The sequence below is a fragment of the Apodemus sylvaticus genome, chromosome 2 (genome assembly GCF_947179515.1).
Source record: "Apodemus sylvaticus chromosome 2, mApoSyl1.1, whole genome shotgun sequence".
Lineage (NCBI taxonomy): Eukaryota > Metazoa > Chordata > Mammalia > Rodentia > Muridae > Apodemus > Apodemus sylvaticus.
Genome location: NC_067473.1, coordinates 100,481,715 through 100,499,834, shown reverse-complemented (window position 1 = coordinate 100,499,834; position 18,120 = coordinate 100,481,715). Strand labels below are relative to the sequence as shown.

General features: G+C 43.8%; 1 protein-coding gene across 2 annotated transcripts in view; it reads right to left on the bottom strand.

Moving 5' to 3' along the window:
• The window catches only part of Eif2ak3 (eukaryotic translation initiation factor 2 alpha kinase 3), a 61,432-nt gene that overhangs the window by 25,602 nt on the left and 17,710 nt on the right, over nucleotides 1-18,120 (bottom strand). For both annotated transcript variants that reach the window (XM_052173880.1, XM_052173882.1), the window contains exons 3-6: nucleotides 5,506-5,700; nucleotides 3,502-3,635; nucleotides 796-1,030; nucleotides 93-255 (exon numbers count right to left, since the gene is read on the bottom strand). In XM_052173880.1, the coding sequence (XP_052029840.1) occupies nucleotides 93-255; nucleotides 796-1,030; nucleotides 3,502-3,635; nucleotides 5,506-5,700 (727 nt within the window). The remainder of the gene's footprint in view (nucleotides 1-92; nucleotides 256-795; nucleotides 1,031-3,501; nucleotides 3,636-5,505; nucleotides 5,701-18,120) is intronic.

The following is an 18,120-nucleotide window of genomic DNA, read 5'->3' as shown; positions in this document are numbered from 1 at the left end:
AAGACAAAGAATGTACTCGGTAATTAAGTAGAAAGGGCCATCAGTGAAGCACTCTGGGTGTCAGTGGACCTTTCCTAGCTAAATCGACCCACCTAAGTACACGCTGTTCTCCGTGGCGCCCCGAGCAGCCTCTACAATGTCTTCTTCCTCTTCCAGAACTTCTTCATTGGCTGTGTAACTTGTATCATCAAACAGACTGATGGGGACGACCTTGCCGTCCCGCACTAGCCAGGCAGAGGCAATGGGGGTACAGAACTAGACAAAGGAAAGAAACGGTTAGCAAAGCGAGCGGTACTTAGGAGGTTTTAACCTGTACACGCCCCTCCCCCACCTCCTCTGTCCCCGGGAGCGCCACACACATGTAGGAGCTGGTGTTGATGGTGGCTCTCCTCTTCACTTGCCTTCCACACTTATTTACTTTTTATTTACTACATGTATGGGTGTTTCACTTGCATGGTGCGTGTGTACCACTTGCACGCCTGGTGCCTGTGGAGGGGAGAAGTGGTGTTGGACCTACTGCAGATGGAGTTACAGGCAGCTGTGATTAGCCTGTGGGTGCTGGGGACCCAAGCTGCGGTCTCTGCAAGAGCAGCAGCTCCTCTTAGCCCGAGCCAGTTCTCTCTCAGCTCCTCTGCCTAATGTTTTGACTCAGGTTCTCTTACAGATCACAGGAATTCCCTGATTAGGCTAGGCCGGCCAGCCAGTGAGCTCCAAAATGGCATTACCTCCCTCTAGCACTCTGTGTGGTCAAAGAAAACCTGGGGACATAGCTACGGAGTCAGTGGTCTCGGATACCTGGTACTCCCATTCTAGACGGCCTCCCTTCCTACTAAACGCCATGACCTTCCAATCAGCAACGGAAACTTTGATCACTGTGTCCGTCATGGTAGCTTCTTGCTCTTCCACGTCTGAAATAATTTTAGCGTCGTCTTTGTTTCCGCCCGGTTTAAAGGTGCTTTCAATGAATCCGGCTCTAGTTTCCATGTCTGGAATATACCGAAGTTCAAAGTGGCCAACACTGAAATTCCACCTTAAATTTATAAAGGTGTGTTTTAGAATCTTATGTTTAAATGAAGGGGCCAAATAATACAGCACAGTTTTTAGACCGCAGTAATAAGACATCATCATAACTTTTTGAAATGGAATGCAATGCTGATTTAGACCACCAGAGGACCTCAGAGAACTGTGGCTGATCCTTTGCAAGCAGCAATTCCGAGGCTGTAGACAGTAAACACCTAAGGCCAGAACGTCTATCAAAAATTAACAGGTACTTTGTAAAACACAACAAATTCACATTAAAATGAGGTGACTTGCAGCCGGCCTTAATTTCTTAATTACCTGAGTGCATGTCATCCAAATGCAGTAAAATACACCCCAACAAGCCAAAACCAATGTAAAAGGCAAGGTGTATGCATCACTTTTAGATTCCAATGAAACAGTTTCCCAATGACCTAAGCAAGCCCTATTTTCAGCTCTCTGCTGACCAAGCTATGGCAGATGATTCCCTCTGTCCTACACATCTGTGTTCTTATCCATAACACAGCAATGTTTCCTCTATAGTTAAGAAGCAGGAAACGCGCCAGGCGGTGGTGGCGCACGCCTTTAATCCCAGCACTTGGGAGGCAGAGGCAGCTGGATTTCTAAGTTCGAGGCCAGCCTGGTTGGTCTACAGAGTGAGTTCCAGGACAGCCTGAACTACACAGAGAAACCCTGTCTCGAAAAACAAACAAACAAACAAACAAAAAGAAGCAGGAAACACACATACACAATTTAGCTATAATGACACGCCACTGAGATATACAATGGTCTAGCTATGGATTTGGAAATGTTGATATATGTATGTATGTACATATACATCTATATTTATGTTTAGGGAATATGGAGATTAGATCTCTCTCTCTCTCTCTCTCTCTCAACACAGAATTAGGACCCCACGCTTGCTCTCTCAGTACCGCTTGCTCTCAGTACCGGTAACTCACTTCTGCTCCCACACAGCTCTCAGACGTAACCGTCTCAGAAGGATAGATACTGGCAGGCAAATACAAATCTCTTCACAGGCCAGCAAAAACAGAAAGAAGATATACATTCTTAATCGGGTTTGAAAACAAATTTCAGGAGAGACGCCTCAATTCTATTTCATCAGATGACAAAATCTGTAAGTGGTTCCGTTTCAAAAGATCAAGATGGGGTCTAAAGTGTTTTTGTTTTGTTTTGTTTTGTTTTTTACTACACAGGCGACTCAGAGCTTAGTATATCAGGCAGAAAAGTTCTCGACATGACAGAGGACCAACGGATCTAACAGCTGAATCATATATTTAAGTGGCAAATTACATATGGGGCTCATTATTTGGAAAAAAACAAAAAGTATTAGGTCAAATGAATGGCTGGTAAATCTTTAAGATACTCTAAAGCTGGAAGCTGGAACTGCAGCTCAGTGAGGGAACACTGGTCTAGCACGTGCAAAGAGCTGGGTTTGATCCTCAGCCCTACAAAAATGAAAAGATAGATAAAATAAAATAGGGCTAATAAAACAGTATGAACGCATCCATTAAACACTCAAAGCATACCCGCTAACTTTAAGAGTGTGCTGCCACTAAGTAACTTCTTTCAGTCATGTTACTAAGCCAAGTGTCACTGACCAAGGGCTAAGCTAAAACACGTTCACTTTGTGGGACTCCTAGTTACCACACCTTGAAGCACAAGATGTGATGCTGTTTGGCCTGCCTCCATTTTAGGCTTGAAAGCCATCTTATAGTAAAGACTAACTAGGTTCATTCCTATTTATGAGTAAATCTCTGTTTCTCAAGAATTGGGCTACGCTCCACCTATAACCTTAATTATTGATGGTTTTGTTCTCCCTGTTCTAGGCACAGCAACTTTTGTTTCAAAAGTTGTTATAACCATCTTGCAACTCTATTTTTGTTTCAAAAGGATTGTTTCAAAATGGCTACCTTGTTATGACTGTTATGGCCACCTTGTTACAGCCACCTTGCAATCATGTCTTTGTTTCAGGAGGTCATTATGACTAATTTGTTATACTTAAATACTGTTCCTATAACCCTGTGGATTTTGCCTGCCAAATTCCCCATTTGGGAAACCCCTACCCCAGAGCTATAAAAGCCTTGCCTCCCCCATGTCTAATGTTGACCTCTTGAACGCCGCCTTTATGGGTAGACAGCTCATAGATATGAATAAAAAAGCTTGCTGGAACTAGTTTGGCCATGATGATTTGGGTATGTAGTTTTTCTCCTCATATCTTTGTGATTAACACAGGAAGGCATTAATTTCTCTTAAAAGGACATTGTGCTTTTAGGTTAACAAATAACTCACAGAATCTACAAAGGAAAGTCTTCAAGAAATTTTGTGTTTAAAGGAGTCGCACCCCCTTTTTAGTCTGTCTATAGAACTTAGAGGCCCACCTGCCTCTGATTAAAGGTATGCACCCCATGACCAGCTTTTGGATCATCTAAATAATGCCATTATTGATGTTCTGAAACCCACTTCTCACTGCCGCTTCGAGGCCCGACAGCTCGCACCGTCTTCTGCGTGCGTTGCAGAAGCAAGATGTCTTCCTCCTCTTCCATTTCATCACTATCCCATCGGCGACATCCCAAGGCAGAACAGATATACCTCAGCTGAAAAGACAGATATAAAATAAGTCAAGGAAGCAAGACAGACAGACAGACAGCAGGCAGGCAGGGACGCATGCACAAACTCACGTGGGAACACACACACACACACACCCTATCTCTATTATACCCCATCTCTATCACACACACACACACACACACACCCTATCTCTATGATACCCCATCTCTATCACACACACACACACACACACACACACACACACACACTCTATCTCTATGAAGCCCTAGCTGGCTTTGTAGTTAAAGCTGGTCTTGAACTCACAGAGATCTACCTGCCTCTGCCTCCCAAGTGCTGGGACTAAAATGTGTGTTACTATGTCCAGCACATACTCTATAATTTGTTTTTCCTTGAAACAGGGTTTCTCTGTGTAGCCCTGGCTGTCCTGAAAATCCCTTTGTAGATCAAGCTGACCTCAAACCTGAGAGATCTGCCTGCCTCTGCTTCCCTAGTGCTGAGATTAAAGGCAACCATTACCATGCCTGGCTTACAATTTTTAAAAAGTAAAATGAAATTAAAGAAATACCTAAGTTATGAGCATCAGTAAATTACTAAGCCAGAAAATGAATTATTTAGAATCATGAAAGTTCCAACAATTATTTATTTCGAGGAGTGGATGATTTTAAGGATTTATATAATTTGGGACCTATTTTGGAGAATTCCATAGGGAATTCCAAAGAAGAAATGAATGGCCAAAGCTATCTTTGCAGAGATGGCATTACTAAAATTCCAGAGAACTGAAAGAGTACTCAGCCTCACAATTTCCATCTAGCATTATGTAAATAGTTTTAAAAATTTGAACCCTAGTATCTTTTGACTTAAGAAAAAAGGCGGTTCCTCAGTTCGAGCTAAACTAAAATCCTCAGAAAAGGCAGAAACATGCTGGGATCCCAGACTTCTTGTAGCCGTACATCCAGCCAGAGATCCAGGTGACTGGTGAGCCCCGCTGTTTTACAGAGGAGAATACGAAAATAAAGAAAGACTGACCACTTGATTTAAAAAACAACAAAGCAGCAATGGTCATCCTGGATAGCATGAACTCCTCAGTCCCCAAGCTCAGAGAGGCCCAGCACCTGGAAGAGGGACCACTGACCTGGGACCTGAGAGGTTAGCAAGTCCTGCTCCCAACCTGCCTTTTCATAGTGTAAATCTAGACAGAAAATGTCTATATACCCAGGGACTAAGATTCTGGACTGTATCCCGGGAGTCTTGATGGAGAGAATCTAGGTCATCCATGACTTTGCCATCAGCCTGATCTGAGGCAAATCTGACCTTGGAGTTTCTGATTCCGGTAAGGTCTCCATTTCCTTATGTGTTTAATGAGCCGCAGCTCTCTCCTTGGGCAATCTTATAGCCAAACCAGATAAAGAATCATCAATTACTCCTATCATCAGGATTATAACTAATCTTTGAAAAGTTCTTTGACTATAAAAATGTGAATAAAACACACCATTCTTAGGAATATTATGAAGATTTCAAAATAGCACATGACAAAAGCACCTACCTAGCGCAGTAGATCATATTTATGAATCCCCTGTCCTCCTGTTATCCTGACTCTGATGTTTACTCCTGTGTTGTTGGCTGTGGGCCTTCGACAGCTCAGCCATCTCTCTAGCCCTCTGATGATGATTCTCACCTTAGGTAAACTTAGTTTCTCATCACTCCCTCACAGTTGTTCTCAGGGTAAATTACAAAAGATCATCAGCTGCCAACAGCATACAGGCAGGTGGACCTCGATGAGTTTGAAGCCAGCCTGGCCTACATACTCCAGGCTAGCCAGTTACACAGAGACCCTGACTAAATACGCTGTTCCTTCTATCCTGTTGTTTCCCACACCCCTAATCCACTGTCACTCACCTTTCCACTGTACGCACTGAGTCCGTATGTAGTTAGAGATTTCCCTCCAACCAGAACAACATCATCCCCAAACTTGTATGAGGATTCGAGAAGGGACTCCACCGTGAAAGGGACCGCCTCCATGCTCTCTCGGTCCCGGTCCCACTGGAAGAGGTCTCCATCCAGGGAGGGAATGATCATCTTGTTCCCAAACACCTAAAACAGAAGCGATTTTTAAAGCCGCACACCTTGAAGAGTGGTAATAAGACCTAAGGTTTTGAACAACATACAAATCAATATAGCTATCAACCAGAAGAAATTGAAAAGAGCCACCCATCACCTTATGGGTCCACAGCCCCCTGGCCTGGCCTAGCCTGGCCTAACAGTCCAGTATGGTTTTTCACAAACTCTACTATATGTCAAGAAGGTCTCATATTGATGAGTAAGTTGCCAAAAGAGACTGGATTCCAATAGGAATCCAGTTAAATAACTAGATAAATAGAAATAATAAATAAGGCCACTGTAGCCTTTATAGCTGTTAGTGTGCAAAGGACCGTGCTTTTCTAGCAAGTGGGTAACACGGATTACTTTCTAGGCCTTCATTACTCTGCCAGTTACATCCCAGACTCAGACTGAAGGAGCACCGAGTGAGGGATGCGAATCCAACCACTGTCCCTTTTCTTCGTTTACTGTCTCAAGTCTGCTGTGAGTTAGGCAGCTGGCAACTAAGCCTCCCAAGTGTTTTATGTGAGAGTCATCCTTCTTCCTTTTTAAATTTTTTTTTTAAATAAATTCTTTAATTTATTTATTTAATGTATGTGAGTGCACTATAGCTGTCTTCAGACACACCAGAAGAGGGCATCAGATCCAATTACAGATGGTTGTGAGCCACCATGTGACTGCTGGAACTGAACTCAGGACCTCTGGAAAAGCAGTCAGTGCTCTTAACTGCTAGGCCATCTCTCTAGCCCTAATCCTTTCTTCTTTAAACAATATATATATATTTTTTAATTTGATTTTTTTTAATTTGGTGTTTAATGTGGGTTTCTTCTTGTAGCCCTGCCTGTCTTGGAACACTCTCTGTAGACCAGCCTGGCCTAGATCCACCTGCCTCTGACTTCCGAGTGCTGGGACTAAAGATGGCCACAATGGCCAGCTAAACAAAATCTTGATGGATGGCTCAAGAGGCAAGCAGACAAAACCGGTATCCTATGGAGACAAGCATAAGTCAGTGATACATGTTATATTAGTGATGGAGATCATCACGGGGGGTGGGGGGGTGGGGGGGTAGGATCAAAGATGAAGGGCACAGGCATGCAGGCTGAGTGGTGACTGTCAACGGAGAACTCATGGCGGATCCTGCGGAGAAAGCTAGTAACAGCCAGGCAAAGCTCTCGACATGAAGCAGTACATCATGTTGACATTTGGGGAAGAAGCTTGCAAAGGCCTCTGGGTAGAAATGACCTGGTCATGACTGAGGCACCATGAAGAGAGTGAACAGGCTGAGGAGAAACAGTGGAGCCACAGGCAGCAAACAGAAGACAAGGACTGGTTAACAGTGAAGGAAGTGAGGAAGTGTCAGAGCTGTGTCGTAACAGCAGAGCTTCAATGGTGGCTTCACTGGGCAGCATGGGCAAAAGACAGGAAAGCAGGGCACGACCCAAAGCCTCTGCCCAAGAATGTCTTAGGAATTTCAGTACAGATCTTCATGGCATTGGCCTTCTGCTGGCATTAAAAATTAAATTTCATCAACTCCAATTAACAATACAACTTCTGTCTTGATCCAGAAGGCTTAAAACTTTGGGAAGAGAGACTCTGAAAGAGTTAAAGACAAAACAGACCACACATGCAAAACAGACCCTCTAAGCAAACGCCAGCCTTACTGGTCTAACACACTCTTCTGGAGGCCCTGGGGTCGTGGAGCAGCAGGCTTTCTGTAAGCAGATCTAAACTGGCACTCCACGCACACTCTCTCTGCTTCCTGACCTCTGCCTTGACCTCTGGGTCTGGAGATGGGTGAAGACCGCTGTCCTAACTCCACTCATATTCTAGTTCAGATCCTTATTATGTCTGACCTGAGCTCTTATCATAACCTCTACACAGATCTCAACTGCGAATTCCCCCAGTTTAAGCCGATGTATCTCTTAGATTAATCACTCTGGGCCAGTTAAGCTTGTTATGACAGCATTGAAAAACCTTCAATGGCTCTTTATTAGCTTCTTACCAAAGACCCCAAATCCTAAGGACCTGAAATCCTGTGGAGGGCATCCAGAGTCCTGTGAGGGTGACCTCCAACAACCTTTCTGTCATGTGTCCGTCCCTTTCCCCTGTGTGGGCAGCAACCTAGCATGGTTACATAAGCACACATCTCATTGGCAACATGTCTCTTCTCCCTGGATCACCTTCTTATACAACTGCCCACTAAAAGACTACCGGCCCTCAGTCTGCTATTACTTATCTGTCTATGCATACTATGTGTATGCAGTTCCCATGAAGGCCAGAAGAGGGCGACAGACCTCTTGGAGCAGGTGTTAGATGGTTGTGAGTTGCCATGCAGGTGATGGGAAGTGACCCAGGTCCTTTGCAAGAGCAGCCAGTGCTCTTCCCCTCTGAGCCATCTCCCCAGCCCACTCTAACTTTCCTGGGATAGGGATGGAACCTAGGGCTTCGCCCCATGAGTGGATGAACACACTGACAGTGACACATTAGTTGAGCGCTCTCCCAAAAGAAAATGTGAGTCTAGAACCGAGGTGGCTTGGGTACAAGATGAGCTATTGCCATCTTATTATGACAAAAGACAAGTATGGAGGTATGGTGCTGGACAAAGGAAGCATTATTAGAAAAAAAAAAGAGAGAGAAATTCCTAAGTTCAGACTAATAAAAAAATAAAACAAGTACCAATCAAAAAATTAAAAAGGGAAGACTGGGATTAGAAAAATAACATTTCATAACCATGACAGTAAGATTTAGATCAGACAAGAATTATTAATATTGATTCTAGGCAGACATTTTGATAACAAATAGTATATTTACATAGTCTTTCTATTGTAGTTTTGAGACAGATTTCATAGTGTAGCCCAGGTTGTCCTAGAACTCACTATGAGTATCAGGCATGTGCCATCACGTCTAGTTAGTATCTGATTTTTTCAGAAGTTCTTCAAAGACACTGAATATATGCCACCTGATTTTATTATTCGTTTCCTTGTATCTCTGTCTCTTTTAAACTTTATCTATTTTATGTGTATTGATGTTTTGCCTGCATATATATCTATGCATCACATGTGAGAGTTACAGAGAGTTGTGGGGCGCTATGTGGGTGCTGGGCAATGAACCCAGATCCTCTGGTAGAGCACTTAGTGCTCTTAACTACTGAGCCATCTCTCCAGTCCCCCTTCCTTGTATTTCTTGATAACAGCATATTATACTTAACACAATTAACTTTTGTATTTGTAGAATATCTGATTTAAAGTTGCATTAAAACAAATGTGTGTTGTGACTCAGATACAATATGCAGATGATATGCCATTTCAAGATATAAATGAAAAAAAATCAAGTATTTACTACTGTCTTATTTTCTATCATCTGTTAGGAATCTGACACGCTACACAACAGAATGGCAGTCAAGTTACAGTAAATTCAAAGGGTGTGGGGAGCACACTCCCCAAAGCAAAGGGAGTACCAGTGGGTCTGCCACAAGCAGGGAGCACTTCCTGTGACACGTGTCACCAGCACCTTTTTCCCCCAGAGCTGCAGCTGGTTCGTAGGGAACACAGGTCCGAACTGCAGAAGTCAGCTGCCACACTCACTGTGCACCGAAATTCAAGAACAACCCATGCACCTCCAAAGCAACAGAAAAATTATCTCCAATTTAAAAAAAAAAATGCTTTAAGCAACCAAGAGGATTTGTGCTGACTGACCAACTGAAAATGGCTTTATATTTGGGAGTTAAATCTTCAATAATGTTAACTTCAGTAAGTGCAAAACACACGATATAAGAACTGTGATTCAGTATCAAATCATCCTGTCATACACTTGGATTATGATTTTAGAAGTTTACTTTTCAACAGCTGCTCTTCCCTGATTGGCTGCCTATGAGTCATACTCGAGGCTGGTGACCTTTGCACCAATCTCTGCAAAGCTTTTCAGGCTGTGGATATCAAAGCAGATGGTGCTTTTCCTGGAGAGCCTGAGCAGTGATCTATATGCATGCAGTTCAGGTAAAGATGACATCACCCCTCACAATAGCATTACCTCATCCTCTAAGCAAAGGAATGAGTCACTCTCATAGTCAGCTTTGATAGTCTCTTAATAGAAAAAAAAATGTAGGCTGTGGCGACGGGTGATGCACAACCACATTCCACCCATCTGTCCCCGGGAGCAGCTATTTATTCTGATCCGCTGCTCTGCGTTTCAAGCTAATTATGGGACCTGGGTTTCCCTTTGGTCATTTAACGAAGTATAAATTTTTGCTATTTTGAATTTATTTCCTCTATTTGTTCCCCCTCCCCTCACCCCTCCCCCCCGATCATAATTTTAAAACAAAGGATCTGCCATACTGGCTAGCAAACTCAATACCAAAGATCTAGAGCCTTTTTCTGTGCAATTACAAAGAATTAACAGCCGAGTAAAGTAATTTGACTTCTGTGCCTGAATAAAAATCTAAATGGCACACATGTACCCATGTGCACATGTAATCAGAACTGTCTGAAAGACTCACATGGAAATAAGAACGTTGATTTCTACAGGAAAAAGAAATGTCAATTGAAGAAGAGAAAAAGGACATTAAAATGAACAAACACTCTCAGAGAAAAATAAATCCTCCGCTGCACGAACCGCTCTCCATTCCCACCTTCCTTCCTGCATCCCCCGGAGACAGGGCTTCTCTGTGCAGCCCTGGCTGTCTTCTTCACTCCCTGTGTGCCCACATATTCAACTTTAACTTACTGCGAAATATTTCAAACGTTTGAAATGTAGTGAGGCCAGGGCAGCAGCCCTCATGTATTGATTTTCAATAACTACTGATACCTGGCCAGATGGTTCATAAAAACTTAAGAATTCACATTTCTCAGATTGTCCCAAAGATTAACTTTATGCTGAGGGATTCCATATACATTCTATCTGATTCCTCACATCACAGTAGGGGCTTCTTTCAGTCCCCTTTTCTTAAATTAAAAATCTATATATTTATCATTTTCCTTTACATGTATGGGCACTTTATCTGAGCATATGTCTGTGTACCACATATATGCCTGGCGGCAGAGGAGGCTGAAGATGGTAGGGAACCCCTGGAACTGGAGTTATAGACAGTTGTGAGCCATCATGGAGTGCTGGGAATTGAACTTGGGTCCTCGGCAAGAGCAGCCACTGAGTCATCGCTCTAGACAAATCACTCCCTTTTTGGAGAAAGGATTCAGTGTCCTATAGAAGGGCCATATCCAACACCTCACACATTCCTTAGCAACTTTTAACCCATGCATGCCCTGGAATGTGTGCTTCAGAACTGATACTATTTCCTATTGTGTTAGGGTCTGAGAACTGCATAGGCAAAGTCTTGCCCAATCAGTTTCATTAAGAAAAGTCTTATAGCCAGGCGGTGGTGGCGCACGCCTGTAATCCCAGTACTCTGGGAGGCAGAGGCAGGTGGATTTCTGAGTTCGAGGCCAGCCTGGTCTATAGAGTGAGTTCCAGGACAGCCAGGGCTATACAGAAAAACCCTGTCTCAAAAACCCAGATCCAAAAAAACCCAAATCCAAAAAAACCAAAATAAATAAATAAATAAATAAATAAATAAAATTAAAAAAAAGTCTTATAATGCAATCACATGCTCTATCATTTGCATATATCCATGAGCACTTCTGAGCCTTAACTGCAGAGCTCTCTATAATTATAACCATTGTCATAATAGCAACAGAGACCATGTGTCTGTCTCTTAGTGCCTAAGGTATTTACCATTGGAACCTGCACATAAAAAGCTCAATGAGTCCTGTGTTATGTCATATTATAAGGTGCATATTATTTGTCTGCCCCACTTTTAATAATATGGATACCAAACAGTGAGTTCTAGGGAGTCAGCTCAATTTTTCTACTTAAAAGTTCCCCATCAATTTTTCATTGTAGTATTGGTTGATGGTCCTATTATTCACCTAAACAGAATAAAATAATGGTTTCTAATCTGTATTTGCTTCTTCTGTACTTGTTAGATTTTTTTCTTTAAAAAAAAAATTGTTCTCAATCTGCTTGGAAAGCCAGATGTGTATACACAACTGTTTTGTCAATAACTGTCTCAGACATTAACCATCAATAAATCCCCAAAGGTGTATCCAGTAATAATTCATGCACAGTTTATCTGAAAGTTGGAAATGGTTCCTGTGACTTAGAAATGCCAGTCTGCTCTGTAACCCAGGAGGAAATAATACACTGACCAGAAGAGGTAGAGGTAGAGGTAGAGGTAGAGGTAGAGGGAGAGGTAGAGGTAGAGGGAGAGGGAGAGGGAGAGGGAGAGGGAGAGGGAGAGGGAGAGGGAGAGGGAGAGGGAGAGGGAGAGGGAGAGGGAGAGGGAGAGGGAGAGGGAAAATACAAGGCCTGAACAGTCAAGTACTTCCTTAGCATCCTGTAAGGAGAGAGGCCTTGGGAACTCATGGGTTTGAAATGTATGGAGTGTTAAGAAGAAAGGGATTGTAGGGAAGCCCTTAGGTTCTGCTAGATCCAGTGCAACAAAGCTCTAAACTTCACTGAGTTACAGGCAGCTAAGATGTTGGTTCTGGAACTCAAACCCAGGTTTTCTGGAAGAGAAGCCTGCTGAGCCACACACCCAAAGTGACATGCTCAAAAGAAAATGAAGAGAAGGCGCCCAGGGACAGCTCAGTGGGCAAAAGCACCTGCCCTGCCTGCCCGACACCCAGGGTTCAAGCCTGGAGCCTACATCATGTGAAAGAAGAGAACTGACTGCACGGAGCCGTCCCTGCGCTCCACATGAGTGCTGTGCCAAGTGAAACCTCCCCTCCCCCACATCACACACACACACACACACACACACACACACACACACGCATGCACCACATATGTACACACATACCACACACATACACACACGCACACACACATACATACACACCACACACATATACACACGCACACACACATACACACACACAAACATACACACCACACACATATACACACGCACACACACATACACACACACATACATACACACCACACACATATACACACGCACACACACACACTTTAAAACAAAAATATATTCAATAAAACACTAGAAATGATTTGGTGTTTATTATCTTCAATATTCTAAATTAATCTCAAGAACAAAGATATACTTTCCTAATTAGTCATCGTATAAAACAAACGTCTCAAGGAAAATGACTACAATATCTGCTTAAACGTAGTGTTCTCACTCGTGATGAAAGAGCACGGGTTAATAGCCATCTCTGTCTTCATCCCAACTAGTCAACACTTAGAAAAGAAAAACAAGGCACAGGGAGAAGCCCACTTCCTAAATAATAGCTGTGGAGTAGTCACGATTTCTCATTTGGCATCATGCGTGCTACAATAAATTAGTTTGGTTCACAGAATTGCTTTCGGCCTCACTAAGGGATTAATAAAAAATAAATCAAAACAGTTCCATTTCTATAATGAGAAGCAATTAAGCAATCATTTAGATACTGGCTTGCTGCAAAATTGACAGTTACTCTTCAAAAATGACTTCACAGCTGATGACTTAGCTGATTCAAAAAGCACCTTTTAATGCTGAAATCAAAGGAAATGTGGGCCAGGCACACTGGTGCATGCCTGCATTTGGAAGACTGAGAAAGGAGGGTGAAGAGGTGGAGGCCCGCCAGGAATACCTGTGTTCCGGGCTGAGGCCCCCAGCCCCATCTCTAGGCTGCCTTTCTCTGTGTCTCTGTGTCTTATCCACACACATGCACAATCAAGTTAAATGACTTTGGCAATGTTTAGTATAAATCAGACAATCTTTAAAGATGTATTTTTATGTGTTTGGGTATTTGCATGTATGTATATGCACCACATGTGTGCCCGGTGCCCATGGATGCCAGAAGAGGGCAACAGATACCCTGGAACTAGAGTTAAAGATGACTGAGCTTCTGTGTGAATGCTTGGAACCTAAATCTGGGTCCCTCTGCAAGAGCAGCCAGTGCTCTTAACCAGTGAGGTTTCCCTTTAGCCCTGAATTAGACAACATTTCAGAGATTGCAAAGGACACAGTAGTACCGCCCTTCCCCGGAGTTCATAAAGTCTAAGTTACTTTTCCCTTGCTGTGATGAATTACTACTATCAAAAGCAATTTGGAGAAGTTCATTTCAGGCCATACTCCATCACGACGGAGCATGGGGGCGGGACCGAAGCAGGGGACGAGGGAAGCTGGTTCCTGGCTTGCTCAGCCTGCTTTTATTGTATGTGCAGGATCGCTGCTTAGAGGCAGCACCTCCCCAGTGGACAGAGCCCTCCCACATCAATCACTAGGAAAATGACTCACTCTGCCTACAGACCAATCTTATAGAGGCATTTTCTCCATTGTGGTTTCCTCTTCTCAGATGTCTAGGATTTTATCAAGTTGACAAAAAGCCAGCACAAGCCTAAATTCAGTTTCCAGCATTATATAGAAAAGAGAAACAGATTGCAGCTTGTTTTCCTTTTTTGAGGAGAGATGGACTGGGGTTAAGGCAGGGGTCTCACTGTGTAGTCCAGGTTGACCTTAAACCAAATTCTGAGATAAGAGACACGCCCCACTCATGCCCAACTGAGTTCTAATAAAGGAACACTCAGTTTCTATGAATGTACTGTTTGTGAGCAAATCAGAATTAGTAACTATGAATGGCACACTATACACGCAGGTGTACACACACACACACACACACACACACATACACACACGCGCTTTCACGTTTCATTCATGCAGCCTAGGCTAACATCAAACTAACGGTCCAACTATCTCAGACTCTCAAGCGCTGGGATTACAGGCGTGTGCCACCATGCCCAGCTCTGGGCACTTCTGTTCAAAGGCATTTCAGCAGACCAGTGTGCGGTGCACACCTGTAATCCTGGTGCTGGAAGGCTGAGGCAGGAAGCCCCTGTGCCGAGCAGGGTGAAGGCAGGTTGGGAAAACACTGCTCTCTGCCAACAGCAGCATTTCGCTGCTGTCTGCTGTTTATGCACCTGCCTGCGTATGCACCTGTTTGAAACAGAAATGCTCATCTCCTGGGGATAACCATGTCTAAAATAAAATAAAACTCTAAGTTCTAAGTAAGTATAGACTAACAATAGGTTGTTTGTTCTTTTTAGGAGGAAAAGGGGGGCAGGCACAGTGCAAAACCAGAGAAGAGCATGCTGTGTTTACAGTCTTAGATAAAAAGCAACCAGTTAAGTACACGTTAGCTGCAGACGAGTACACACTTGGAATGCCTTCATAAAGGCATCCTTACTAAATGTAAGTATTTGCCTGCGTGTAAATAATAAATAAATATGCCCCAAGACACACAGAAATAAGAGCCAAAAACATTTAGTCTACTGAGACTTATATATTTGATTTATTGACTGATTGATGGAGACAGGGTCTCGCTATGTAGCCCTGGCTTGCCTAGATATCACTATGTAGATCAGGCTAGCCTTGAACCCACATTTATCTTGTTTGCCTCTGTTTGAGTGCTAGGATTTGAAAGTATACCACCATGCCCAGCCCATGAACCAAGATTTTGTTTTTAAATTACATTTATTTAGTGTGTGTGTGTGTGTGTGTGTGTGTGCGTGCATGTGTGACATGAGGGTGGTGGAAGTTAGAGGACAATTTCATGTTCCCTCCTTTCACCATATTGGTTTAGATCAAATTAAGTTTCTCAGGCTTAGCAGCACGCACCTTTACCCAATAAGCTACCGTGACAGCTTTATTCAGATGTCAGTGTGGTCCAAAGGATGCCCAGGGACCTCCAAGGAAAGAACACACTGCAGAATGGATTATTATTTACTAAAGTAAAATTTGAAGACAATCAGTGAGGAACCAAATCTCTACAGCTTTTCAAGGTTGAAACCATATCTCAATTACAATAAATAAATAAATAAATAAATAAATAAATAAATAAACAAACAAACAAGTCAGATTTCACTCAGGAGGTCCTTTTGAAAACTTAAAACACAAGTTTTAGCTACTGGATGCCCCCAAATAGTGGTTCATCATCTAGGAAGCATAACCTATTAAAGCTGCCAGAGTGAATCTGGTTCCCTACTCATCCCAACACACACTCAAAGTGAACCCGGTTCCCTACTCATCCCAACACACACCCAGAGTGAACCCGGTTCCCTACTCATCCCAACACACACCCAGAGTGAACCCGGTTCCCTACTCATCCCAACACACACCCAGAGTGAACCCAGTTCCCTACTCATCCCAACACACACCCAGAGTGAACCCGGTTCCCTACTCATCCCAACACACACCCAGAGTGAACCCGGTTCCCTACTCATCCCAACACACACCCAAAGTGAACCCGGTTCCCTACTCATCCCAACACACACCCAGAGTGAACCCGGTTCCCTACTCATCCCAACACACACCCAAAGTGAACCCGGTTCCCTACTCATCCCAACACACACCCAGAGTGAACCCAGCTCCCCAGTCATCCCAACACACACCCAGAGTGAACCCAGCTCCCCAGTCATGCCAACATACACCCAGAATGAACCCAGCTCCCTAGTCATGCCAACACACACTCAGAGTGAACCCGGCTTCCTACTAATCCCAACACACACTCAGAGTGAACCCAGTTCTCCAGCCATCCTGACACACACTCAGAGGCTCAGTTGTAGGTTGGTTTCGTATCAACATTCTTTTGAGGAAGTTTTGAGGGTGCCCTGTCAACAGGAAGGAGTGGCAAATGAGATGTGTCCCAAGGCACCTGAGCCTTCCTGCCACATGCAATTCTAAATATAATACAAACTGTTTCGCGTGGAGCTGTCACTCTCCCATGTGCAACAGGAGTTCTCAGTGACATCGTCCAAACACAAATGGAGCAACAGGACACATGGCTTAGAGACCCCTTCGGATCGGAAAATGTCCATGACATCAGAACAAGCCAGGATTCAGGGAGATCTGAACCTACACACTGTGATCTGTGATGAGTTCACACCTTCAATAAAAATACAGTGTTTGTACATATGGGCTATGTGCATATGTGTGCCTGGGGGATGGGAGGGAGTGTACACAGGTGTGCAAGTGGATGGAGGTCAGAGGTCAACGCTGAGTATCTTCTTCAATCACTCTGGACTTCCTGTTTGAGATCCTTCACTGATCAAGCAAGAGTAACTGACCAGAAAGTCTTGATGTCCTCCAGTCTACGCATCCTCAGCACTGGGATTTTAGGGTTAAACCATGACACCAGCTTTCACCTAGGTGCCGGGGATCCCAACGCAAGTGCTCATATTTATGCAGCAGGTATTGCATGGTTTACTGGTTTAACTTGCCAGCTTTGTGCAAGCTTCTTAGTTCTTATCTGTTTGTTCTGCTTAATTTTTTTTTAGCAGGGTTTCATGTAATCCAAACTGGCTTGGAAGTCACCTGGATATAGCCAACAATGATCTTGAACTCTCTGATTCACCTCCCCCAGCCTCTGCCCCAAGTGCAGGGGTCTGGCTACCATGCGTCTTCTGAGACAGGTTCTCACTGTCTGACCCAGGCTGGTCTAGACATCATCATTCTCCTGATCCCACCTTTGTAATTCAGAGATTACAGGCATGCACCACTGTGTCTGGCCTCATATATATATATGTTCTGGTCAGAGGCAAGTGGGTATTTCTGAGTTCAGGGCCAGCCCTGTCTACGCGTAAGACCTTGTTTCAAAAACAAACAAACAAACAAACAAACAACCACAGCAAGTTCCTGACAGGGATGAGGCCCAGTGGCAGACAGAGCACAGACCCAGCGTGTGCAAGATCTCACACCTAATCCTCAGCCCTAAAGTGCTAGCCAGGCACTGGGCAAATACCTGTAAACCTAACACTCAGGAGTCTGAAACAGGAGGATGGCAAGTTCTAGGAGAGCCTGGGCTCCACAGCAAGACTCTGCTGAAGAAGGAAGGGCAGGGAAGAAAGAGAATAAGGAAAGATGGAGGGAGAGGGAAGGAGGGAGGGAGACAGATACAGAGAGAAACAGAGACAAAGAAAAACAGACAGAGAAATGAAAATGTTTGAAGCAGCCACGATGAATTTTACTAACTCTTGGCCCTCGGTACTCTTCTTGTGACTAATCAGGGCACGTCTGAACACGTGTGCAATCTGAAGTGCGGCTCAGGAGCAGTGTGTGTGCGGACTGAGTTGTCTACACTGTTTGGCAGCTTCACTTTGTACATCAACTGAAATTGACGGATGACAGAGATGAGACTAGGGAAACGCCAGACTCTCCTTCAGGAAGACCAAAGTAGGCTTTTCACTTCAAAGAAAACGGCTGATAGTATTCATGATAAAATTTGAGTTTTCAAGTTTTCAAATTAGAAAACAAGATAGGCTGTGTCTGCAAGAGTAAACCTGTTTTCTAGCAGTAAGAAGGATGTTTAAAGGCTGGGTAGTAGCACAACACAGTAGCAACTTAGCGTGGAGTACAGGAAG